Source organism: Elgaria multicarinata, chromosome 14 (genome assembly GCF_023053635.1).
Source record: "Elgaria multicarinata webbii isolate HBS135686 ecotype San Diego chromosome 14, rElgMul1.1.pri, whole genome shotgun sequence".
NCBI classification, from domain to species: domain Eukaryota; kingdom Metazoa; phylum Chordata; class Lepidosauria; order Squamata; family Anguidae; genus Elgaria; species Elgaria multicarinata.
Window position 1 is genome coordinate 25,532,578 of NC_086184.1, and position 27,528 is coordinate 25,560,105.

Consider the following 27,528-nt stretch of genomic DNA (forward strand, 5'->3'; position numbering starts at 1 on the left):
CCCTACATGGCTTGGGGTCAGGTTATCTGAAGGAACGCCTCCTCCCATATGTACCTGCCTGGACCCTAAGGTCATCCTCAGGAGTCCTTCTCCATGAGGAAGGAAGTGAGGCAGGTGGCTACCAGGAGGAGGGCCTTCTGTGCTGTGGCACCCCGGCTGTGGAATGAGCTCCCTAAAGAGGTTCACCTGGCACCTACACTATACTCTTTTAGACGCCAGGTGAAGACCTTTTTTATTATTATTTTCTCAGCATTTTAACAGTCTATCAAATTAGTATTAATTTCTGCATTGCTGCTTGATTCTATCTTGGCTGTGTTTTTATATTGTATTTTATATTATGCTTTTATACTGTTTGTTTTCTATTTGGAATGGTTTCTACGGTTTTAATTTTTGTAAATCGCCCAGAGAGCTTCAGCTATTGGGCAGTATAAAAATGCAATAAATAAATAAGTCCCGGAGCTCATCGTGAAATAGGGATGCATCCGGTCTGTGTATTCTAGCAGGCTGCTTTCCTCGCCTTGGCGGACAGGGAGGATGCAAAGACACGACAAGCGGCCCTCCTAACCCTGGCAGCTGAGCAGCTGCTCGCAAAAGCTCAATTTGGGGCTGTGGGGAAAAAGAGGCGAAGCGAATGGCTGATTCTCCCGGCCCCTTCCAAATTGCTCGGTGCAAAAGAATCCGTTTCGGCTCGTGCTGCCGCGGCTGCCCTTTGGTAGCCCGAAGGGGTTGGACCGAAATTATTTTGGAAATGTGACACCGCCGTGCAAAAACGAGGGAACTGGAACGGCTTCTCCTGCCTCCCGCCCCCAGAGTCTTTTTAAAGCTGCCTTTGTGTGCATCACATCTGCAGTTCGGTACCCGAGCCGTCCCCGAGGGTCCTGCAGCAGCTCTCCGAAGCAAAAACCCAAACACGTTTCTCGAGCCTGGCAGCTTGACTCCTGCTGACGACACTGATGATGCAGGTGCGCTGGGGAGAGAAGTCCATTTCACAGCCATTTATGGCGAAGCTAGGCTAAAGCCACAGCAGAATAGCACGTTTTTCCAGAGAAAAGTGGGCACATTAGGTAGGTAAACAGATCTTTCTTTTTTTAAAAAAACCGTTTTCCTCCGCTTGAAAGATCTTCTGGGTATGAGGGAGAGGCAGAGGAGGGACTAGGAAAAGAGTCGGTGAAGGATGGAGAATAAAATCAAAACGAATGGGGATTGGCACCCCCCCCCCCTTTTAACCTGATTTGGGAACGGAATTGCCTGGAATGCTTTGCACGGTGGTGAAAATGGTCTCTGCTAAATTAGAAATCGATCTGAAAAAAGAAGTCCCCTTAGGAGATGAATATTCATTATTGGCTAATCAGGTGCTGAGTTGTGGAGATTAGCTGCTTTGCCTGAGACGTCTCGCCTTTTATTCAAAGCCGAGCCTCTGAGATGTTTTGGTGCATGTGTGTGCGTATAGATAGATACATGCATTCATTTTTCAGCCTTGTGGCTGAGACAGGAGGCTGGTCACCTGGGCAACGGGCAGCTCAGGCCTGGTTTCTCTGCAACGCGATGCTTTGTGGCTATGCAGTCTCTGCCGGCAACCCCTTCCTTGAATAACAGGTCAAAGTACAAGGAGATAAGGCCTCCGTTGCCAGAGCGAGCCTCTCCTTTTTAACAGGGTTAACAAGCACTCAGTCCCAACAGGCAGCTAAGAAACATCTTGTGACTCAGAGAGAGAGGGAGAGAGAGAAAGAAAACGGCTATCTATAAATTAAAATCAGATGCGGCCCCAGAAGTAGATTATTATGATTTTATTTTATTTTTTAAAGTATTGGTTCTGCAGCCTTCGTACTCTGTGGTGCATGTGAGGAAACGGCACTGTGCTCTGTAGCCTTGGTGGCTTTTTCGATTAAAACATACTGGCGTCTAAGAAGTGGAGGAAGGATGCAGTGTGACCGCCATGCGGTGGGTCGCGATACCTCCGAGATGCGCAGAAACAAGTTTAGGATGCAATCCTGTGCCTGTTTGGAGAAAAACAGTAGCCACCTGGGAATTGTAGGGCTTTTCCCTGTGTAAACATGCGTAGGATTGCGCCGTGATTCCAAGGCCTCCCACCGAAATGTGAGACAACAAAGAGGACTCCTGTGCAATCCACGAAAGCTTTATTCCGTAAATAGAGACCTCTTCACACCTGAAGGGAGTGTGAATGCTAGGAGCTATCCTCTAAGCCAGTGGGTCCCAAAGTGGGCGGTACTTTGAGGCAAGGGGGCAGCTAAGAGGCAAAGGGGTGGCCGGGGGGGCGCTCGAGGTGGTCTTTTCCGAGAAGCGGCTCTCCAGAAGGTCTTAAAACCCAGGGACAATTTTTATGGGAGAGGGTAGTTTGGTCCCAAGCCATATAGGGGAAGAATCCACACATGTATTAATACCGTTTACAAAGAGTCCTTTTAACGGTGAATTGAAATGTTTCAAAAGCACCAAAACGCTAATGAAGAGACATACCCTGCCTGGTGTGCCCCGCCATGCTGGCTGCAAAACAGAGGCGTTCGCTCTCTTTTCCCTCCCCTCCCTCCCTCGGCAAGCCTGTGGCGGGTGCTTCCCATTTAAAGGGGCCGCGCGCAGGGGGCACTGGGCACGAGTTTGTGGAACCAAGGGGGCGGTTACCAGAAAAAGTTTGGGAACCACTGCTCTAAGCGAAATTAGCCAAACAAAGCAAGGCAGTTGCCTATCAACTAAATAGATGTATTCCCAACAAGTCCAACAGGCTTTTCCTGGACCCCTCTTTCAGGGAGGGTCTACAAGCTGCAACCTCTGCCGTGTGGCTCATCTAGTGGACTGCCTCCAACCTCCTCTCAAATCTGCCCGCTTGACCCAGTGGCGGATTTAAGGATCTATCCATTCTGATGCTTCCTACTCCTCCGACAAAGACTGAGTTCCCAGGGTGGGGAGGGACGGGGAAAACTATCTTTGAACCTGGCCCTCCTGTTCAGTAAGCTCCTGAGAAGATTCCTCCTTGACTCCTGGAGAGTCTTGGATAATTTCTTCCCCTGCTCCTTGTCTTGGCTCTGGCATAAGATCTGAAACCGAACCAGGGTGCCCGGGCTCCATCTTGACAGGGTTGCACCCTTAGGGTTTTTTCTGATAGCAATTCTGGTTACCTAACACAGTATGGGGTGGGACTGTAGTTCAGTGGTAAAGCAGGTACTTTGCATGCAAAAGACCCTGAGAGCTGCTGCTAACCTATGTAGACCTTTCTAAGTTAGATGGACCAATGGTCTGACTCACTTTAGGCAGGTTCCTCTGTACCGCACATGGTTTCATTGGCCCTGTGTAAAAAAAACCAAAACGCTATGTGCCAGCAGGACTGTTGCAAGTAAATAAAAAATAGCCTCAAGGTTTTGCAGCTTTGGTCACTTGCACTATCAGGGTGTCCTGGAAAGGGGGTGGAGCCAGGGAATGGAGGTGTGGCCTTCCTGGAACTCTGGAGGGCCTGATTTGGACTCCTTGAGGAGGTGAATGGATGTGGCCTCCTAGGCCTGAATTTCTGCACCCCTGTGGTTGCTAGTTGCTCTGGAATGACAGTGAGAGAGGCCTTTTGCCCTCCTGTCCGACCTGTGGGCGTATTTATTCCTGTTACTACTTTAAGTTATTTATCTCCAGCTTTTGAGGCAGAACTCAAAAAATGGTTTACATAAGATTATCGAAACAAGAAGCATCAATTAAAAATTAAACAATAAAACTGAGAAAAGAAAGAACTATTCATCTGAAGCAGTGTCGGGTTTAGGAACAAGCCAAATAAGCCATGGCTTAGGGCCTCGTATTATGAGGGGCCTCTAAATATGTTGGAGATAACTAAGATACATTATAATTGAAATCACTTTCGAAAGTCTGGTGTGACTTACAGCGGAGTTGCCTTATAGAGAGAAAAGTGTGGCAACGCAGCATTCGGTATTGGAGACAATAAGCACAAACTAGAGCCAGTTTACAAGAAGTTCAAATCAACTTACTGAATTAATGCTTTTATAAACCTCTTCAGAGAAAGCTAACACTGCCCTGTTCAGAAGATACCTTAAACCACGGCTTTAACTATGGTGAATAAGGCTTTTTGCCTTATTACCATAGTTAAAACCATGGTTTGTCTTCTGAACAGGGCCAGCATTTAAGTACAAGCACCCCCTAATACTGGGTGGTACCCATTCATTACCCTTCATATTATAATGTAATGCACGTTTTCTCTTTATTTTTATGGTTTAACTTGGTTACTGAATACATCACTGTCACAAAACAGTTGGGCAGTTTTTACCAGCTTTGCCTAGTATCCCAAGAATGACTCTATCTGGTGGTGGACTTCAGGAGATCCAGGACAAATAAAGGATTTAAAAAATTAAAAAAAAATTTTTTAATGGTATGAGGCCTCTGAATCTTGATATGGTTTAAGGTCTCAGCATGTCTTAATCCAGCAATGCCTTGAAAAAAGCTGTGTTGCTTCTTTTTCCATTCGCTCAGGACAAGATTATTCTTCTGAAGCCCCTGTGATCAGAACCTAACTTCCCAGAGGCACACGTAAAAGCCTTTTATTGCAATAATTCCAGTAACTAGCTATAAGACTTTACAGTCCCAATCAAGATCTACAGTTAACAGATTGCAAGTCCTTGACCAGAATCAGTTCATGAGCATCACGACAAAAGACCTGAACAGCCCTGGGTTCAGCACGCAGAATAAACCCAAATAGGGTCAGAGAGTTCTAGTGAAAACGGGGAAGCTTTCTAGGTTATCGAAATGTTGTTTCCAGTAAAGTCTACTGCTGGATGCTCTGGTTTAGATGCAGGGGGGTAGACGCTAAAGATCAGTATAGGGCATTCGATCGTGGCAGGGAAACCTGGCTTTTGGTGGTCGCTGCACCTCACCGGCTGCTTCTGAAATGCACCCTTTAGTTGGCGACGTGCTAAAGGAGACACTTCCGAAATGCTCTTCTGCAGAGACCTCCTATTGCTGGCCTGTTCCCATGGAAGACGTCCCTGGTTGACAGGGCTGGCCCAAGACAAGATGGCGCCCCCTCCCTCTCCAGTCCGTGTACAGAAATTGATTCGACTGGCAGTTATTCATTATTTATTTATTTATTTATTTATTGCATTTACATCCCGCCTTTTTTCCTCCAAGGAACCCAAGGCGGCATACATAATCCTCCTCTCCATTTTTTTATTCTCACAACAACCACCACCCTGTGAGGTAGGTTGGGCTGAGAGTGTGTGACTGGCCCAGAGAGCTTCCATGGCCGTGTGAGGACTAGAACCCGGGTCTCCCAACTCCTAGTCCAACACTCTAGCCACTACACCACACTGGATTCAGTTGAATCTTACATCAACACTACCAATGGAATAGCATCCACCATCACACCTGAGGTAGCAAGCTAGTTTAGGACAGGCTGTGTGGCATATACAGCTCTGATATGTAACAGAGGGAAACAGCCAGGAGACTGCCACTGCTGTCCCCCAGTATCTGCCATCTGAGGCGGTTGCCTCACTCTGCCTCCTGGTAGGGCCGGCCTTTTTGATTGATAGGGTCAGATTTCCCGGCAGTGGAAAATAGAACGTATCAGCTTCCTGTGTCTCACCTCCTCCCGGTTCTTAAGTCAGTGGGAGGCATGGTAAAACTGGTGCCTAGCTTCTCATTACTGGTCATGACTCTACAGCGTCCTCATCTGAGTCAGAATCGGTGCCTTAGGCTTATAGCTACCCCCAAACTGTGGCAAAGTCTCACATCTGTGGTGGCAGCAGGAGGGTCATCTGAACGGCCACTCCGGGAAGCAGGATGCTGGATTAGATGAGATTTTGGCCCAATCTACCAAGGCTCTTCTTATGTTCTTATCTCCTCTTCATCCTTCTGACTGTACAGCGGGGCTTCTCATTTCTTGTCAGGGCGAGTTTTTCCAAGCCAGAAAGAAAACAAACTGAACAAAATAATGAAAAGTCGGCTGGTGGAATTACATCTAATGTGAGGCTGGCTGGAAAAAAAAAATAGAAGCACACTCCATTTCTCCTGAGGGGACCATTTGGTGAAAAGATTAGAACTCAAGCTGAAGGGATACCCACAGAATAATTGGCTTCACCACTCAACAAAAACTCAAAATTGCAGTCACTTAATTTATTGATCCAGTCAACCCACCTCAAAATAAGCCTTACACATCACTTGCCATGCAGGAGTTAAGCTCAAATATATCAGTCAACGTATAAAAGTAAAGTTCAAAAACAATAGATCAAATGTTGATGCAAAAAACAAGCAAACAAAAAACATTTCATTAGCTAGTATTTTAGGTCATCTCATTGCTCTTAGCAAAAAAATAGCAGTAGTTTCTGTAATAAATTCATTTGTATCATAAAGACAGCATAGTGTTCAGACAGTCTCCCAGGATACAAAGTGATTAATGGATTGGGAAAGTCTTTAGGGAACTCTCAATAAAAATTACAGAAAAGAAAACCATGATTTCTTCTGAACCACAAGGCCATAATCTGTTGGAATAAGGTATCCCTATTAATCTAAATAACAATGTGCACAACAATATTAATTCTATATTTGAGTCAGAATAATTCATCTGTTATTGCATTACTCATTTCATTATTGCTTTTATTTATAATACTGGGCACTTTTAAAGTGCAAAGTATTTTATAAAATATTTTTTTAAACATCATCTGCCTCACTGCTTGATTGTGCGATTTGAAGTACTATTTCTCTGAATCTTTAACATAGCAAAAGATGCATACATAATATGGTGTTAGGCTTTTTGTGTATATTTTTTCCCTCCTTCAAATGTTCAATACAGATTTCTATGATAATTAGCTGTCACAAGCATTGAGGCATGCTTTGTTTTTGCTTTTTCACTCTCTTTTTCTGGAGACATTCAGCAGTAGTAAAGAAATTCCACACAATCTAACTTTCTATTAAAAAGTAAAGCATCATAATATATGAACCCTGGACAAACTGCGAGTAGTATTATGGTTAGTGAAAACAGGTTAACTTCAAGCTGCACTTTATAAAGCTATCTTCGTCTCATTAACCTTAGTTAAGATTAACCACAGTTTAGGGTTTGGACATAACACTAAACTGTGGTTAATCCAAAACAGAAACTTCAGATCTTCTTGTGGTTACAGCAGAGCAGGGATGTGAAGGGGAGATGTGAGCCTGAGGCTCACAGACAAGGTCATCATTGTAATACTAAACCATTGTTTAGAATTATGTGTGAACGCAGACATTTTCTCCTTTCTGGGACAGGCCTGGCTGTGTCAGGTCAAAGCATAGCTGGGCTCACAATTGGTCTCCCTTCGGTGAAGTAGTTTAGTTCTCAAGCACATAGAATGAGCGACATCCATTTTGAAGCTGAAAGCAATGTCCCAAGATTTTATATATCAGGGGAGTGCAATTTGTGACCCTCCACATGTAAGAACGTAAGAAGAGCCCTGCTGGATCAGACCAAAGGCTCACCACTCTGTTCACACAGAGGCCAACCAGCTGTCGACCAGGGACCCACAAGCAACAGCACCCTCCCACCCATGTTCCCCAGCAACTGATGTATATAGGGAGACTGCCTCTGATACAGGAGGTGGCACATATGTAGCCTTCTCTAGGAATTTATCCAACCCCCTTTTAAAGCCATCCAGATTGGTGGCCATCACTATATCTTGTGGTAGCAAATTATAAACTATAAATACCATATTGGTGAGAGTCTGCTTCTGGAGAAGCTATCATGTTGGTTCCCCAGTTTGAGTTTAAAAACCACAGTTACAAATAGCCCAGCTTCCATAAATATAAACTATTTGCCTCTGCTACTGTGAATGTATAAAATGTGCAAATGGTCAACATCATATTGTGTCGATTTTTGGCCTGCTGAGCCTTGGCAGGTCTCGCTGAAGGCATCACAAGCGCCGACTTTTAAGCCTTGTCCGTTGAGGCCTGCCCTGCAGCAGGCGAAGGAGGGATCCCCCCACAGACCTCGTAGCTTTTTTTCATTTTGCCGGCGCTTGACTTCCTCGACGCTGCGCCATAAATCAGTGCTTCCTGGCTCACGCGGCCCGTGGGAAGCTGAGGCCCATTTCAGCCGGAACATTAGCGCGGCTGCACGAAGACGAGCGATTCCCCGCTGGGAGAAATGGTCCCCAGCAGAAATCCCGTCGCCGTTGGCAGCTTTGGTGGGCTAGAAATGTCCAGCTGGGGAAGCGGAGACGTTTGAATTTCTGTATTTGAGCCTTGGAAAAATGCTGAAGTCTCTTGGGTGACATTTGTTTGGGGCAGGGCGAGGAATGTACGACTCGAGACGGGCTGGAAATGCAAAGAGGGAAGAGAAGGGAATGAAGAGATGAGGTCAGGCTTGTGGTTCCTGGGGGAGAAGAGGGCTCTGTTGACTTCACAAGGGACAGTGCAACCCCCTTGATGACCGAGTTCTTTCCATCTCTCTGCCATTCCCACTGCATTGAAATCTTGACAAGGGTTTTGCTGACGTCACTGCATACTCTAGTGGCTTGGGCACACGTCTTGACAGAATAGGCTAGGGAGGAAGGAGCATTTCTATGTTATGTACGCCATTGAAACATTCCATCCATGTCACGCTCTATCTCTTGTCCTTTCAAATGCAGAAGAGTATTATTTATATATTTAATTTATTAAAACATTTGTATCCTGCCTTATATCACTAGGATCTCAGGGCAGCGTACAGATAAAACGATACAATATAAAACAATACATATACACAGCTAAAAACAAATCAAACCATTCGTCAAGCTAAAAACCAGTATATAATTTATTATTATTCTCCAGCTTTCAGAAATTGAACCCAAGTGTGCCAAGTGGCAAATAATATAGCTCATTTAAAAGATGTGCGTGTGTCACACTCAAACACGCATACATGCTTTCCTTTAGCATTACTTGTATGATCAGATTCAATAGTACAGTTTGCAGTGCAATCGTAATGCATGTTGATTCAAAAGTAAACCCTGTTGAGTTCAGTGGGACTTGCTCCCAGGTAAACGTGGGTAGGATTTCCACCTTAGTCTAACTTTCCAAAGCAACAGTTGCATTTCCTTTCAAACCCAAATAGCAGTTGTTATTATTACCAATAAAAGCAGAATGTGCAGGGGGAGAAAGGAAGGAATTCATTTAAAAAGAGAGGCAAGTGTTTTTGCCATTGACTTGTTTTGCAGTTCCGCAGCAGAACTCTGGGCTGTGGGGGGTTGAGTCCATTCAGTCTTGACACGTTTCTCAGACACGAGGCAGAGGTGGGCTTGGGAGAGAGAAAGAGGAAACTAAGGCTGTTTCTACACCAGCCTGAAAATCCGGGCTGGTCATGGGCGAGTCCCTGTGCATTCAAATGACACACAGGGATTCCCGGGAGGGAGGGACGAGAGCGGGTTTTCCCAGGGATAAGTACTCCCTGAGGAAACCCGATTCTTCCAGCAGATACATTATAATTGAAATTACTTTCGAAAGTCTGGTGTGACTTACAGCAGAGTTGCCTTATAGAGAGAAAAGTATGGCAACGCAGCATTCGGTATTGGAGACAATAAGCACAAACTAGAGCCAGTTTACAAGACGTTCAAATCAACTTACTGAATTAATGCTTTTATAAACCTCTTCAGAGAAAGCTAACACTGCCCTGTACACCCCGTAGTAAGTTATGGGAGAGGGAACCGTAGCTCAGTGGCAGAGCACATGTAGAGAGCCCCAAGTTAGATGGGCGAATACTCTGACTTGGCCTGACGCATCTTCCTAGGTCCCTCTATACCTCGGTAAACGGCCCATTATGTGTACAAAAACGCAGTTTTATTCCGCTGAGCACTTCTAGTGTTTTCCTGGGGAGAAAAACAATGCTGCATCCAAGCATATCCAAGATAGACCAGAGTTGAAGTCTCTGGAGGGCTCTTGAATCTCTTTCTCCCCTCCCACCACTCTACTCAAACTGCTCTTCAATGTTCCAGTAACATTTCTTGAAGATAACAGTACAGTTGTGTCGGTCTATTTAAACATCTCTGGCCCCAAGAGCTGCAAGGAGGGCGGGAGAGAGAGACACACACATACATTGATCTTCTTTTCCTTGTGACTCTTCCACAGTGGGAGTCAAGAGAGAGAGAGAGAGAAATTAACCCCAGAGCTCCATTTCAAACGATGCTTTTCGGGCAGCTGTATCAGCAGTTCCAGGTCTTTCTTCAATAGCCGACCATTAGTCCTTCCACGTTTCTCCCTCGGCTCCTTTGGACGTCGGCACCAGTGTTTTGTTTGGTGCTTTTAAAATTTTCTCTAAGGGGCCGGGGTGGAGGTGAGAACAAGAAAAACGCCTTTCAAAGCGCTTAGCGAAGGCCGTAAAAGAAAAGGAGAGTTTTGCAAGGGAGAGATTTTGACAGCTGCGTTCAAACATCCGGCATCGCCCAGTGCTAGCTGCTCTTCCTGAGGAGGAGCCCTGCCAGATTAGAAAAATCGACGCTGGAGGTCGGCCGGGTGGATGGATTCTGAGGTACGGGGGACAATTCACAGCGGGGCGTGTTGGGAGTGCCTGGCACGGTGCGTCGGTCTGCTCCACATTTCTGCGTTCGTATCGCTTTTTTAGAATTTCTTTATTTGATGAATGAGGCAGGCTAGAGAATGCCGAGTCTTTCAAGGGCCTCTTCCTTCCCTCCGATGTCTCCAGTCAAGCAGAAAAAGACAGCCTGCGAGTCGGAAAACCCGTCCGCTTTTCCTTCAGCAGTGCGTGGAAACCCTGGGAAAGTTTGAAAGAACGCGGTGGGTATGGGGAGGACCAAGCTATGGCTCTGGAATGGATGTGTTTGGGTGGAAATCGTAGTCGTCCGTTGCTAGAGAGCGCTTGTAAGACTGCCTGACTTCTACAGGGATATTGTTTTTAGCTCTTAATTTTTAGAAGGATGTGTTGCGTCTTTAATGAATGGTATCAACCACCTTGTGGCTGCATCTTTAAAGGCGAACGGATTTATTGTGGCAGAACCTTTGGATCCGGTGTGTGTGTGTGTGTGTGCAGGGACTGTCTGACAAAACGGGCCATGGCACGCAGGAACTTCTGCCACAGTAACATCGCGAGTCTTTAAGGTGTAAAGGACTTCGTTGCTTTGGTTGGAGAAGAGTAGTCTCTTGGAATTAATAGTATGTTACGCTTACGATAGCCAGTGTAGTGTAGTGGCTTAAGTGTTGGACTGGGAGTTGGGAGATCTGTGTTCTAGTCCCCACTCAGCCAAGGAAACCCACTGGGTGACTTTGGGCCAGTCAAAGACTCTCAGCCCAACCTACCTCACAGGGTTGTTGTTGTGAGGATAAAATGGAGAGGAGGAAGAGGATTATGTATGCCGCCTTGGGTTCCTTGGAGGGAAAAAGCCGGGATATAAATGTAATAAATAAAAATAAATAAATTACTGCTGATATCTGTGTAGCACGTATTTCAGTATCACAAAAGCCCCCCTGGTCCCGAGAGCGGGGGCAGAGAGAAATAGACCCAGCTTCCTGTTGAGGGGCCTTAGAGCTACTAAAATGGTGGAGCCTGCCAGTGGGACGCCCTATTCCTGATAGATATTTCTGCTTGTTCTTCAGGAAATAAGCAATAGGCAGCGATAACGTTAACTGTGGTTTTTGTCTGTTTCCAGTCCACTGCCTGTACAAGCTTAATTTAATTTCTTCTGTATATTACATCTGTATGTCACCTTCCCTCCAAGGACCTCAGAGTGTCACACGGGGTTCTTCTCCCCTCCCCTTTTAAATACAACAACCCTGCGAGGTAGGTTGGGCTGAGGGATAGTGATTGGCCTGAGGTGAGTTCATGAGTGTTACGGTGGAATGGGGATGCAGACCTGCCCCTAGTCCCAACAGTTGTAGCAGCCTAACCCAACCCTCCAGACTGCAAGTCCCATCATTCTCAGGCAGCATGGGCACAATAGTGCATAGGATGGCTTCTTCAGAGCAAAATATCCCTGAATGGCTCACCTGACCCCATGGGGTGTGTGAGAGGAATGCAAGAGGTTTTAGGGGAGTGGCTAGAGATTATGGGGAGACCGTTCCGGAGTGGATAGGGGGCAGGAAGCGAGGTAGGTGACAGAGAAAACAAGGTGAAGGGTCAGCATTTCCCAGCTGATGGTCAAAGCACAATGCATTGTGGAGAATGTAGTCTTTTCCCCAGTGGTATGAGAAATAGCTTGCTTTGACATTCTGCCCCATAACTTCTAAAGCAGAGACGGGCACAATGGAGTTTCGGATCTCTGGGTGATTTTCAGTAAAACAGCAAGGAGTTCTGAGCCTTTACTGCTTATCATTAGCAAACTCTCCCCTCTCTCCTCCCAAATTAGGCTACTGAAAAGGAGGAAGTTTCAAGGAAAATCAGGGGTGTTTGCGTGTGTGTGTGTGTGTGAGCTCAGTTCTGGTACCAAAACATATCTGTGGGCTCGCTGTGTGCTCAGAAACAACCTGTTCCGTAATTCTCGGTGAATGTCCTTAACCCACCTACTCCTCCAGGTACAATTTTGCATCTGGGGGACCTCAGGATTGCCATTAAAAAAAAAACCCCACCAACCCAAGCAAGCAAAAATAAGTAGAACGAACAACCTGAAATCTGCCCACCTCTCCTCTAAAAAGATCTCTTGATATAATAATTTAACCTGGCCAGCAACATAATCCTAAAATCTATAGTTGCATTTCGTGACGGGCGTCGTGCAATGTGTGAATGCAAAGGCCCTTGAGTGCTTTTATAATACTCTGCATTCAGGCTTTCAGCCTGGTGACTGAACTGTTTTCCCATTTACACTTAAAACTCTACATAATAAATTCAAAGCCAAACTCTTAATTAAATCAGTCCCTTTGCATGAAGTCTCTCCCCCCCCCCCCAAATGCTTATCTGTTTTCTAACTCCCAGCCCAAACCGGTGGCCTACATTGCACAGAATTACCACCCGTCAACCTTTGGCGGTTTTCTGCTGCCTTTGGGGCGGGGAAATGGCTGCACTTGAAAAAAGAAGCATAAAGCCAGTTGCCACCTGGGGAAGGAAATGATTGATGAGCAAATAAACATAGATTAGGCGTTGCCGACGAAACCACCCCGCTGCATTAGCCAATGGTAAACTCATGAAATCGGACTGTTAAATGGACAAGATAAAATCTTTAATGCTCTCTGCTCTGTAAATGGCAAAATAGAACATGAACAGAAAGGGGGTTGAGGGATATTGCTTACATACATTCCGCCGTGCAGCTGTATTTGGGTCTCACTCACTTGTTGGGCGAGAAATGGGCCCATGGAAAGCACTGAGGGTCAAGCACGCGCCCTCCCCTTTCCCCGTACGTTTGGGAGGACGCATAAATAAACCATGAGTTAGTTTCACTTTAGCCAATGCGTGGCTTGTTGTTACATACAAGCCAGGAATTGTGGCTAAAAATATATTCTAGTGAATTGCTAAAAAAACGAATTTCAAGCCCTGGTTTATTTTTGTGTTTTGTTTACTTAAACCACAAATCCTGTTTCACACGTAGAACAATGTGCGAAAGCAGTACAGAAGGCTGGTCTATTTTATACACACGTCCCATCACGTCCCTTCCTCCCGACTGGGTTATCAAAAACTATTTTAAAGATATTTATTATATTTCTTTACCACTTCGGTGTGCCGTCATAGTTCCCATCAGGTACTCCCAGACCATATTAGAAGCTTCAAGAAACAACGGTGATGCCCACATGTTGCCGTGACCTGTTCCAGGGCATTAGAGATGTCAAGCCTCTTCCTTAAAAATGTGTGTCTTCAATATCTGGCAGCCAGAGGCAATGCTACCCACAAATAGGGAGGGTTCTTTGTTAATAACTGCGGTGGGCATTATTAATACTGATTTTTTGACAGCATCGTGCTTTGCTGAGACGATGCAATTGAAAAATGTATGGAAAGCTATCTGTAGGTCCACATGTCTACCCACCATGGCTTTGGAGCTCAGGAGGAGTCTCGGAAAAAGGCAATTGCCTTTTCCCCAGGAGAGCGCTACATTCAAAGTGGAAAAAGAGCTGAGCAGATTTTGCATGTGTTCCTCTCAACCATATTCATGGACAAATTCATAGAGGAGAAGGCTATCAATAGCTTATTTATTTATTTGTTGCATTTATATACTGCCCCATAGCCGAAGCTCTCTGGGCGGTTTACAAAAGTTAAAAACAGTAACATTAAAAGTATACAAAATTTAAAAACATAAAAACAACAGTATAAAAACAACTATCCATTTAAAAACAACAATTCTGGGAGTCCGTTAAAAAACAAACTTAGTGTTGTTAAATGGTGTTAAATGCCTGGGAGAAGAGAAAAGTCTTGACCTGGCGCCTAAAAGATAACAGTGTTGGTGCCAGGTGAGCTTCATCGGGGAGATCATTCCATAGTCAGGGGGCCACCACCGAAAAGGCCCTCTCCCTTGTTGCCATCCTCCGAGCTTCCCTCGGAGGAGGACCTTAGATGTTGAGCGCAGTATACGGGTATGTTCATGTCGGGAGAGGCATTCCATCAGGTATTGTGTTCCCAAGCCATGTAGAGCTTTATAGGTTAAAACCAGCACCCTGAATTGGGCTTGGAAACGTATAGGCAGCCAATACAAGTGGGCCAGAATTGGTGTTATATGTTCGAACCTCCTTGTTCCAGTTATCAATCTGGCTGCTGCATTTTGCACAAGCTGCAGCTTCCAAACTGTCTTCAAAGGCTGCCCCATGTAGAGGGCATTGCAGTAATCTAATTTGGAGGTTATCAGAGTATGGACAACTGAAGCTAGGTTATCTCTGTCCAGATAGGGGCGTAGCTGGGCCACCAACCGGAGTTGGTAGAAAGCACTCCGTGGCACCGAGGCCACCTGAGTCTCAAGTGACAGAGATGGTTCTAGGAGAACCCCCGCGCTACGAACCTGCTCCTTCAGGGGGAGTGCAACCCCATCCAGAACCAGTTGAACACCCCCCATCCAGTCGAAAGAACTTCTAGTCCTTATGGCTATATGCTACCGCTAATATCAGAGGCAGTATGCATATCTACACCAGCTGCTGGGATCATGAGCAGGAGGGTGCTGTTGCACTTGTGTCCTGCTTGTAGTTTCCCGTGGGCAGCTGGTTGGCCACTGTGTGAACAGAATGCAGGATTAGATGGACCTTTACTCTGATCCAGCACAGCGCTTCTTCTCTTCTCATGTTCATAAGGACCACTGTCGGTTGAAGAACACCAGAACAGTGTTTTGCGGCTCTGTTCTCAATGATAAATAGAACACTGGGTTATTCCTGGAGTTCAGTTTCATCTCCAAAATGAAACAAATGGCCACCAGCAGCACATCCAATTTATAAATGTACAGATTTAAAATTTACAAAGTGGATCTGCTACTGGCGGTCATTCGTTTTGTTTTGGAGAGTTGTATCATGCCCATTGCATTGCCTGCGTATCGGTTGGTGTAGTTTGAATTCATTCTTTTTCCATCGCTGTCATTATGATACTGATAGACTTCCTGAAAGTGCTTCTCATGTTCCTCTGCCCCCCCAAAAAATACTTGCCTTCTGATTGTATGAATCCAACAGATGTTTAAAGGGTTGCCATTGTATCTGTATCCTGTTGCATCGAGTCATGGCGACCTGCGAGGGTTGCCATCATCCCGTGACTAGAGTGTAGCTGGTTTCTCCTGGGATTCCACAGCCAGAGGGTTATATAACCAAGGCAGCCTCTAATATATAAGTAGCAAGATCTGTTCTTTGGCTGCTGACATGGTAAATTTTGGATGGCATCGATGTTATTGGGGAAGGGCCGTAGCTCAGTGTGATGGGGACCCTGCTTGGCATGCAGAAAGTTCCTAGTTCAATCCCTGGCTTCTCCAGGTAGGGTAAGGAAAGGAATCCTGCCTGAAGCCCTGGAGAGTCATTGCTGCCAGTCTACAATACTGGGCTAGATGAACTAATGGTCATACTCCGCATAACGCAGCTTCCCATGGTGCTATCATTTGAAGTGCATAAGAAAGTGCATGGGAATTGGCCCTCATTTGGGCAGGTGAATCAAACTGAACAAATGCAAGCTAATCCTTCTTGTAGTTTACTCCCTCCCTCTATGTTTACTGTGTAATCTGTACAGCACCATGTATATTGATGGTGCTATATAAATAAATAAATAAATAAATAAATAATAATAATAATAATAATAATAATGTTCAATGTAAGTTACTCCCAAGTAAGTGTGCATAGGATTGCAGCCCTAGACTGTTTCAAGTGGTTGTCCAACAGGTAGGACCGTACACACTTTTTACATGTTCCCTTCCAAGTACTGGCTGGACTGATCTGCTTTTAATTGTAAAGGAACCCTACCACCACCACCATGAAGGCCAGCAATGATGGGGCCTGGTGGATATGTTTGGAACAGAGTTCCACACAGGTGGGCTACATATCATCAATTACCTTTAACTTAGCTTTAACTTGGAATAATTATTGTGTATTATTTGGGAGATTTATAGCAAGTAGGCCCCACATACAGATAAATGCAGCAATACAGGGCTTATCTACACCAAGCAGGATATTCCACTATGAAAGCAGTATGAAAGCGGTATATAAAAGGCAGGAGCCACACTATTGCTTTATAGCAGTATTGAAGTACACTGACAACTGTTGGGGCCCATTGACACAGACCATATACTGCTTTCATACCACTTTCATAGTGTTATATCCTGCTTCGTGTAGATGTGTCCTGGGCCCCAACAGTTGTTCGTGTGCTTCAGTACCACTGTAAAGCAGTAGTGTAGATCCTGCAACAGTGAGGTGGAAGGAAAGGCGGAACTCTTGCTTTATAACGGAGCTTTCTCCTCCTTGCCCAGAATCTCCGCTTTTTCCAGATTCTATATGGTGTGTAGAAAGTTGTCTTGATGTTTCCCTGTGGATTCTTAACTGAACACCTGGAGTTACATGGTTATTGTTGTTTTTCCTAGAAAAAGATCTACAAGTACAAGAAGGTGCTGAGTAACCCAAGCCGCTTGGAGGTGGTTCTGAAGGAGATCAGGACCTTGGTGGACATGGCACTGACTTCCCCTCTGCAAGATGAATCCATCCATCAAGCTCCTCTGGAGATAGTTTCCAAATTGCTCTCAGAGGTAAAAACTTGGCAACTTGGCAAAGGTGCAACTTGTTGCAGCTTTGCAAACAACATCAAAAATGTGTTAAAAACCTAAGAGCCTTAAAATGTGTTTGTGTGCTTGGATATGCAAGGGCGATTGCTATCTTCGGAGAAAGAGATTGCCCTGTGCATTTATTTATTTATTTGGATATTAACTGACCTTTGCCAAATCGTATCGGGGCGATGGATGATCAATATATCCAAATAATGGTCATTCAACCACAAAATGCAATTAAAACAATAGAAATAGAATAATAAAGGAGCATTACAAAGCAGTAAAAAAAAACACAGTCGGACCAATTTAAAATGCCTGGGCAAACAACAATCGTTTTGACTTGGTTGCTAGTTGCGCCTGTATGGGGAAGGTATTCCACAAATGGGGTGTTCCACAGAGAAGGTTCTTTCCCTACTTGTCACACAGCGAGTAGATGGTACTTTGGCTCCCCTGCAGATCTCAAGCGATGGGCAGGATGGCATAGCAAGAGGCATTCCTTCAGGTATTTGGGTTTCAAGCTGTTTAGGGCTTTAAAGGTAAATACCAGCACCTTGAAATGTGCCAAGAAGAGGCTACCAGTGTAGTTCTCTTAGATCTAGTGTATCCGGCCTCACCCGTTAAACATTCCAGCTGCCACATTCTGCCTTGCTTGAATATTTCAGGTCATTATCAAGGATAGCCCTACATATAATGCAGTGTCAAAGCTGGATCCAAGAGTTTCCCCAAGCTATGCACCTGATCTTTCAAGCAGAGTGCTACTCCTCTGGCGACAGACCTAATTCTCAGCCCTCACGGCCACCTACCCACAGGGTCTTTGTGTTGTCAGGATTCAACTTCAGTTTATTGGCCCTCATCCAACCCACACAGAGTCCAAAAACAGGATTCCCAGTTTGCTGGTTCCCTGAACCTTGTAGGTGGGCACCAGTAGATCATCTTGCACTGTTTTGCTGGGCAGAGAGAGGGGGAAGTTAGAGCAATAAATCAGTAAAGCGTGCAAAGCATAAGAAATAATGTGAAAATTTGAATATGAGAATACCTGCTGAAAGATGGTATTCTACATCTAAGGTCCTCCTCCGGGTGCCTACTCTGAGGGAGGCTCAGAAGATGGCAACAAGGGAGAGGGCCTTCTCGGTGGTGACCCCCCCTCCCCAAATTATGTAACGATCTCCCCGACGAGGCCTGCCAGGCGCCAACATTGCTATCTTTTTGGCGCAAGATCAAGACTTTCCCCAGGCATTTAACAGCATATGATAAGCTTTAATCAATCCCAGATCTATTTGACTAGCCAGGCTCCCATGGCAGCCATTATGTGACTAGCCACATCCACTGTGGGAGCCATTTTGTGGTAGTGCCCACAATGGTTTCTCAATTTTCCAAATATGTCCACGGGTCCAAAACGGTTGGTGACTCTTGAGCAAGAGGGCCCTTTTGATCCATTCCCGATTTAAACATCAACAGCAACCAAAAAAGAAGGGGAAGCAGATTTGTTCACTGATTTCTTAATTTGCGTTTCCTTTTCAGAATACCAACCTAACCACTCAAGAGCATGAAAATATTATTGTGGTAAGTGCAAAATAACATCTTTTTGCTGTCAGAATGATTCAGGTTTTACATCACAGGTCCATTGTGTTTCGCTTCACTGTTTTCTTTTTTCGGTATTATCTGCACCCTTCTCGTTTCATGTACTACTTCTTCTGGCCGTTACTACTCTAGATTTAAACTGGTTTTATTCTGAGCGTTGCCTTGCCGTCAGTACTCCGCCCCCGGCAAGAATTTTGCAAATGCTAGTTTCGTGAGAGCCTGAGAATTTTTTCCCTTCATTTCCCAAGAAAAATGCAGTTGTGGTTAATCTCAAATGGAAGCAAACATTTCCAAGCTCCTCTTGTGACCACACTGGTGGAGGAAGTTGGAGCATGTGAATCCAGGATGGGGGAACTAGGCTCATTTGCGTGATACTGAACTATGGTTTATTGATTTATTGCATTAATATACCGTCCAATAGCCGAAGCTCCCTGGTCAGTTCACATCTGAATCAACCCATACTATTGTTTGAAAAGAAGAGAACAAATCTTTGCAGGATCAAAGATCACGAATGATTCTTTCTGCAGATATAATTTATAGAAGACAGTGCAGAAAATAGTGAATAATTTATTTATTTATTTATTTATTTATTACATTTTTATACCGCCCAATAGCCGGAGCTCTCTGGACGGTTCACAAAAATGAAAGCCGCGAAAAGCATAATAAAACAACCAACAGTCTAAAAATACAAAACACAATATAAAAAGCACAACCAGGATAAAAACACACAGCAGAAATTGATATAGATTAAAATACGGAATTAAAACAGCAAAGTTTAAATTTAAGTTAAATTAGGTGTTAAAATACTGAGAAAATAAAAAGGTCTTCAGCTGGGGATGGAAAGACCTCTCTGGAGAGCTCATTCCACAGCCGGGGTGCCACAGCAGAGAAGGCCCTCCTCCTGGTAGCCACCTGCCTCACTTCCTTTGGCAGGGGCTCGCGGAGAAGGACCCCTGTGGGGTCACAAATAGACGCATAATTTTATTCGTAGTTTTGTTTTTCTTCTGCTCTTGAGAGGTCAGAGCTTGTAAAGAAGGCTGTAAATATTTTCTCAGTGGGCAAAATCATGCCAATTCTGCAAGATGATTTTGCGGGAGGGATTGCAGGAGGGGGGATGTATAAAAATCCATCCCATTGAGAAAACTGAGCTAGTTGCGTTTTTTCCATATCCAGCTTGATTGGACTCTTAGCCACACTTTGGACAGTCAATCATTCAATCAATCTTTATTGTTACAATCTGCATCAGATTAAAAACACAGAACAAAATTGCTATATTCAGTAGTTTATGGAACGGCTGGTTTCAGATCTCCGGAGATTCTGATAGCTGCTGCACAAAATTTGGCTACTCTGATGGTAGTACTTTGGGTTTTGGTCAGTTAAATCATCCTCTTCTTGGTGTACATTCTTCCCTTCTGTCCGGCATCCAGGAAGGGAGATTGATAGTGGGATAACATATGGGGTAACATTCATCAGCTGTTATTGCTTCACCCAATACATGATTACTGAAGTAAAGCTGCTGGAGGCCAGCCCCAGGACATGCACTAGGTTTCTTTAAAACAGCATGGTCTCTAAAAGGCTTGAATCACTGCATCTCACACAGTGAGCCAGTGTGGTACGGAGAAGCAATGTTACATAGCGGTTAGAGTGTCAAACTTTGTCCAGGGAGAACTGGGTTCAGATCTCTGCTCGGCATTAAAGGTCACACCGGAAATCCACATCTTCTGAATGCAAACCCTGGGTATATCTATAGTCTATGGTGACCATATGGAAAGGAGGACAGGGCTCCTGTATCTTTAAGAGTTGCCTAGAAAAGGACATTTCAGCAGGTGACATTTGTATGACATTTAACTGTCGTCACAACAGTTAAAGCTGCAGGAGCTACAGATACAAAAGAGGGCAGGGCTCCTGCAGCTTTAACTCCTGTGATGAAGAAGGAATTTCACCAGGTGCTGCATGCATACAAATGACACGTGCTGAAATTCCCTTTTCTACACAACTGTTAAAAATACGGGAGCCCTGTCCTCCTTTCCCCTAGTCTGAAATAATTAATACATGTCTGGTTGGCTAATAAAATGAGAGGAAAAGTCGGTACACCTCATATATATATATATCTCCCCTAATGATGCCAGCAATTTATGAGAGAGGTGAAAATTGCCTCCCCATCATTTTAATTTCATTTCGGCCACTGGCGATTTCCAGGAGATTTGCTCAGTAATCTAATCTAATCTAGGGTGCTGCTGTCACCTGATCATATCTTCCAGCAAAAGTGACCTGACGGCAGAGTGTAGCGGTCACCAGGCGCGAATTGCTCTCCCCTCGGGGAGCCCGCTTGAGCTGGGTGGTCGCTATGGCAATCAGTCTCCAAAACCACCGTCGTCTTCCCTTTCAATCCCAAATAGGTTAATTTGGGCTCCACGGTAGCAGTACAGTGAGAATGTGCTGGAACTAAAGGAAGGGAGGGGGAAACCATGTCAAAAGCTGCACACAGGCAAATGGAGTTGAGCAGTAAAGGCCCAGGGCTTCGGTCGGCCTTGGCGTGAGGCAAGCTGGAGGGGACAGAAGGAGGAATCCAGGGCCAGATTTACACCAAGCAGGATATGACACTTTGAGGACATTTTGAAAACTGTACATGGAGCATGTCCTGGGCCCCAACAGTTGTCACTACTGTTATAAACCATTTTAAAGCAGGAGTGCAGGTCCTATGCAGGATGCCCCCTGGAGTTCCCTTTGGCCAGGGGGTTGAGTTCACAGCAAGGAGTGTGACAGAAGGGTGACAGCCTGGGAGGGCACAATTTAGAGGTTGTGGCGTGCCTAGGCATGGGCAGGATGTCTTTCAGGCCTGGGTATGGTGTCCCATGAGGCTTTCATGAGCTCTCCTGTCCATAAGCAGACGTAGAGTATACCAAGTGAGGGGGGGGGGGGCGAGTTCAAAGTATTAGTCCTGACTTTTAAAGCCCTTCACGGCTTGCTCCTTCCCAGGTAACCAAAGGATCTCACTTCCCCGCCTGTGCCTGCCTGTACAACAGTGAACATTCATCTGGGTTTCCGCCACCATCCAATATGCAGTGGGTGATTCCTGGGCAGACAACGACCCTGTTCAGATGACACACTAAGCCATGGTGGTTAAGCACTTTGAGCTAAACATTGCGCCTGTTCAGATAACACACTAAGCCACGGTTAGGCCACTAACCCTTTTGCAGCAAATGGTTAGTGAGCATGTTTAAACCGTGGTTATGTAGCCACCATGGTTAGGAATGGTTCACATGACATGCTAAGCCATAATGTTTAGCGCAAGATGCTTAACCGCTATGGCTTAGCGTGTCATCTAAACAGGGTTTTTATGGCTAGCTTGCCATCTGATCCATTCCTAACCATGGTGACTACATAACCGTGGTTTAAACATGCTCACTAACCATTTGCTGCAAAAGAGTTAGCGGCTTAACCGTGGCTTAGCGTGTCATCTGAACAGGGTCAATATGGCTTAGTGTGTCGTGTGAACCATTCCTAACCATGGTAGCTACAGAACCATGGTTTAAACATGCTCATTAACCATTTGCTGCAAAAGAGTTAGCATCCTAACCATGGCTTAGCGTATCATCTGAACAGGCCCAACCTTATCAGCAGTGGTGTCCCAGCTTTGGAACACCCTAACCTTTTGAGGTCAACAAGCACATTCCGAACGTTGAGGGTATTGTCTTCACTCAAGGGCTTCGCAGCTTGGATAACTCCTTAAAGAGTTCTGACTGGTTCGGGCTGAAACCCAAAGCAGATTCACCACCCCACTGACATCAGAGCTACCAACCTCCATGAGTTGCTACGTGGGCCGGTGGTTTTGACAGTACAAAGCAGCTTTGTATGTCCATATCTGCAGTTTGGTTTCTGCAGGGGCCATTTTATGGTTTGGTCTAGGCCGACAGAAGGAGGAATAGAAACCAAATGCACAGTTACAAGATGGGGGACACTTGGCTCAGCAATACTACAAACGAGAAGGATCTTGGAATTGTTGTAGATCACAAGCTGAACATGAGCCAACAGTGCGATATGGCTGCAAGAAAGGCAAATGCTATTTTGGGCTGCATTAATAGAAGTATAGCTTTCAAATCATGTGAGGTACTGGTTCCTCTCTATTCGGCCCTGGTTAGGCCTCATCTTGAGTATTGCTTCCAGTTCTGGGCTCCACAATTCAAGGAGGACGCAGACAAGCTGGAGCGTGTTCAGAGGAGGGCAACCAGGATGATCAGAGGTCTAGAAACAAAGCCCTATGAAGAGAGACTGAAAGAACTGGGCATGTTTAGCCTGGAGAAGAGAAGATTGAGGGGAGACATGAGAGCACTCTTCAAATACTTAAAAGGTTGTCACACAGAGGAGGGCCAGGATCTCTTCTCGATCCTCCCAGAGTGCAGGACACGGAATAACAGGCTCAAGTTAAAGGAAGCCAGATTCTGGCTGGACATCAGGAAAAAATTCCTGACTGTTAGAGCAGTACGACAACGGAATCAGTTGCCTGGTGAGGTTGTGGCCTCTCCCACACTAGAGGCCTTCAAGAGGCAGCTGGTCAACCATCTGTCAGGGATGCTTTAGGGTGGATTCCTGCATTGAACAGGGGGTTGGACTCGATGGCCTTGTAGGGCCCTTCCAACTCTACTATTCTATGATTCTATGAATTTGAAGGGATTGGCTCCTGAACCAAACTTATCTTCAAAACAACAACACCCAACAGTGTTAGGAAGCTTTAATACAAACTGTCCCAGCTGTTGCGCTTAAAAAAAGTTCTACTTTGTAAACTGATACCCGGAATCCCGTAGCTCTACAATGGAAAAGCCCCAGGGCTCTCCCCGTATGCTGAGAATCTTTTGTTCTAGCCACGCTTTGTAATTTGTGATGGAGGGCGGTAATTTAGTTACACACGCCACAGCAGCTTATAACCTCTAATACATTTACTGCATGTAACTGCATTGGGTTGCCTAGTGATGGGTAGAGAAAGGACAAGCCAAGCTGACAGACGGCAAAAGGCTTGTTTTGAAAAGAATTATACCCCAGAAAAGCAGGGAAGCTCAGGGGCTCCCACAAACCAAATCTGGAGCCGGTTTGGCCTTGGCTTATACAGCAAGGAACCCAGGGGCAGCCTTTGTACTAAGCCTGATCAAGTAACTAGTCCACAAACGGTTTTTCTTGCTGACATATACCTGGTGTTAATCATTTGCGAAAGTGAGAAAGCTACAGCGCCTTTCTCTTCATGCTCACTTAGCAGTAACCCTCGCTCGCCATATTGACGTTTGTGTAATGTTGTGTGAAAATGTGTTATCTTTGATAGGGACAAACATGTGGTTCCTAAGGCAGCCCTCTTCGCGTTGGCGGTGCAAATGATTAGAGATGCGTTTGCTGTTTGAAATGTGGCTGGCTGTTAGAGGGAACGATCGTATCTAGTGGCATATTGCATAGGCCTGTCCTCTGGCGGTTACAAGTCGCTCGCTTTCATTTTATACGTTCTGTCGTGGGTCTGATGATCGTCAGGCACCGTGATGGGGAGGGCGGGACTCGAACCCGTGCCTTCAGCCTCGCACCCCTAGTACTTTGCTGCCAGCTCTCTGGCACCCTTAGCAAACCCGCCAGACGAAGCTCTGTGCGTCAAGAGCGCCCTCTAGGTTTCAGTACCAGCTTGAATACGGTCAGCTGAGCCTGCAGACCAATCCAGACGTGCCGGGCCCTATAAAGCCCTGATCTCCAGCCCACCTCCTCCGTCTGAGCAACTTGTCACTGGGAGACGCTCTTGCCTCCCCCCCTTCAACCCTTCCCCAGAAGGCCTGAGCCCCCAAACAACCCACCAGACACCACCAACAAATCATCCGGGTCGCAGAAGTATTTCTCCCAGTGTGAAAATGGCAGCAAGCTGAAACCATCCAATGCTACCTTGTTGGGGGGTGGGCACTGGAGCAGGCAGGCCCCTTGCTGTTCTGGGGGGCCCATGGGCCAAGCGCCCCCAAACACAGCACCAGATTGCTTCACTCTTACACTTGGAGAAATGCTTCCGGTGAAAATGGCGCACGCATTGCCACAGCCTGTCCCAGACAGCTGACGCAGAACGTCCTTTTCCTGTGTATGATGGTGGGCGAGTTAATGGTGTTGCTCCTGCTGCTGTTGTCCCAGTACCATGCCACCAGGTTTTTTAAAAAATGGGGGCAGCTGGGGATGTGGAGGGGTCGTAGTCAGGGATGCTGCCCCACCTCAAATCACTCTGCCCTGGCGGTGGCCCTTCCCTCCTTGTCTGCCTGTTCTGGAATCTTTCAGCCTGTCTACATCTGCCTACATCTTCTGTCTCTGATCCTTTGGTCCCAGGGTGGAAGAACCTTACGCCAGGTGGGGGTGGAGGGCAAATCCAGCCTTCTGGGATTCTGCAGATGGCTAAGCACCCTTCCCCTGCCCCACTTCCCTTCCCCAACCAGCTGTTGATTTCCTGCATTTCAAAAAAGCTGAAATGCCTCCCCTAAGGCTTACTCTTACCAGCAGTAAGAGCTTTCAGCTAAAATATGCTGACATTTTTTCATATTTTAGTCCCATCCCTTTTGCCTTTGGCCCTAGTAACCTGTGGAACGCGGCCCCTGAGAGCTTCTCTGAGAACCAATTTGGCCCTCGAGACGAAAGAGGTTTTGCACCTTTGCTTTGATGCTCCTCGGTCTATGCTAGAACTGGGTCTCCATCTGGCCCTCCTGGCTTTGAGCTTGACTACTGCCTGGAGCTGATGGCATGTTTTAATTGGTATATTGTTTGCCAGGCCTAGTGTGTCTTCCCGTGTTCTTCCAAGAACCAACTTTCACAAGCAATTAAATGATACTAGATTGATGTTGATGTAATTATTGGTTAAATGACTTTGTAGGTTTTTTTAAAAAAACTTTTTTTAAAAAAAGAAGGCTGGAAATAAGATCACACACTGACAATGAAGAACTGGTTAAATAAATGATGGAACTGCGCAGTAATGTCAAGAATCATGAATTGTGTTCGTGCAGATGAGGAGAGAAAGATAATAGACAATGTTTAATTGTAATTGGTACATGTTTATTGATTTGGGTAAATGAAAATGTATCTGTTTAATGCAAAGTATTTATGTAACTTGCAAACAAGAACTGAGTATTGATATAAGTCAGAACTGGATTTTTCCCTAATATAGAATGATGATATATATCTTTTATTCCTGATAAAGCCAAATATCAGTATATACACCTTTTCTCCACAATTTTTAGGCGCTTGCTCCGTTGCTGGAAAACAACCACCCGCCTCCTGATTTGTGTGAATTTTTTTGCAAGGTATTTCTGAATTATTTCTGGTTTTGAAACAATCTGCGGAACTCAGTAACTCGACTATACTCCGCGCGTGCCCACGTTACAGACTTATACTGACTTAACCCCCCACAGGAGTTTCTACTATGCACGTTGGGCAGTATCCAACGGTGACATTCCGCAAACCCAAATCACACTACCGCCAAATCTTTCTGTCGCACAAGTAGCTGTTGCCTGTTACGCTGTGCAGCTGGTTGCACAACGTGTGCAAGCAGTTGCGTAACTGTTGCGCAACGGGTGCAAAGCCATTGCACGGCAGGTTGCACAATGCATTGCACAAGAGTAACGCAAAACCGCTTGAGCAACCTCACTTCCACAAACGTAACTTTAGTTGGACTCTTCTTTTGCTCATGGTTCAGAACCTAGTTTACGCTAGAGCAACTTCATTTGCGTTAACAGAACGACACAGTTGGATACTGCCCATTGTGTTCTGTGCCTGCTGGGGATCCCCTGTCCTCCACAGTAGGCTTTCTCAACCTGATGGTGCCCTTCAGATGTGTCGGCTCTCAATTCCATCATCCCCAGCCCATGTGTGAACACAAGGACTTAGGAAGGGGTGGAATGTACAAAGCATTACAAGAGGGAAAGGTGAGACAGAAATGTAGATAATAAACAAAAATGTCACAGGACTGAATATTTGGCATGCTTATATTATTGGCAAAACCAATAATTCTAGCATAAATTAGGATTAATTTATGTAATTCTGGTTCCCTTTCCATTCTGTATATTTCCTTGCAAAGCATTTTGCTTTTGATAGGGGGAGTACGATAAAACAGCCTTCCCCCAAACCTGGTACTCTCTAGATGTGTTGGACTACAACTGGCTTGGAATGCTGGGAATTGTAGTCCAACACACCAGCTTGTAGAAGGCAGCTGTTATAGAGGCGTAAAAAAATTATTCCTGGAGAAAAGGGAAAGAGAGTAGTTTTTCTCCCGTCTTTGCAGTACTAGAAGCCGGGCTCGTCCAATGGCACTATTTGGCAGTGAGTTCCATCAGTGAATTCATCCAAAGACTTCTTAACACAGTGCATCGTGAATCTATGGAGCTCACTGACACAGGATATGGTGATGGCCACTAGCTTAAATGGCTTTAAAAGAGGATCAGAGAAATTAATGTAGAATAAGTAGGGATGTATGAGAATTTCGTTTCAGTTTGCAAATCACTAAAAAATGCCCTGTTCCCAACCCCAAACATGAACTGGAGTGCATGTTCTGCAAAAATGTTTGCAAAAACTCTCAGAAGTTTGGTTTGCATTCACAAACTGTGCACTTGGAAGATGAGAAGGCCCTCTCTCTTGTCGTCACCCTCCAAATATGGGCCTTTGATCTTGTGTTCTTATAGATGTATTAATGTTGTTTTCCAACTCAAAATAGGCCATTGGCAATTCAATATAGATGCACTGTGGCTGTCCCTAACATATCATAGAATATAGATCTTCACTAGCCGATTAAAAAAAAAGTGTTTAAGGAGAAATGGGTCCAATTTTTAGGGAGATATATTTCTGGAGCCCTTCAAACAGC

The 27,528-nt window shown here is 45.4% G+C and overlaps 1 protein-coding gene across 3 annotated transcripts in view; it reads left to right on the top strand.

Annotated features, from left to right (window-relative positions):
• Positions 1 to 27,528, top strand: part of CMIP (c-Maf inducing protein) — a 605,118-nt gene that overhangs the window by 546,958 nt on the left and 30,632 nt on the right. For all 3 annotated transcript variants that reach the window (XR_010026126.1, XR_010026125.1, XM_063141221.1), the window contains 3 exons: positions 16,914 to 17,075; positions 18,615 to 18,656; positions 25,913 to 25,975. Coding sequence is in view for 1 of the 3 variants with exons in the window: in XM_063141221.1 (XP_062997291.1) it covers positions 16,914 to 17,075; positions 18,615 to 18,656; positions 25,913 to 25,975 (267 nt within the window). In the remaining 2 variants the exon portion in view is untranslated. The remainder of the gene's footprint in view (positions 1 to 16,913; positions 17,076 to 18,614; positions 18,657 to 25,912; positions 25,976 to 27,528) is intronic.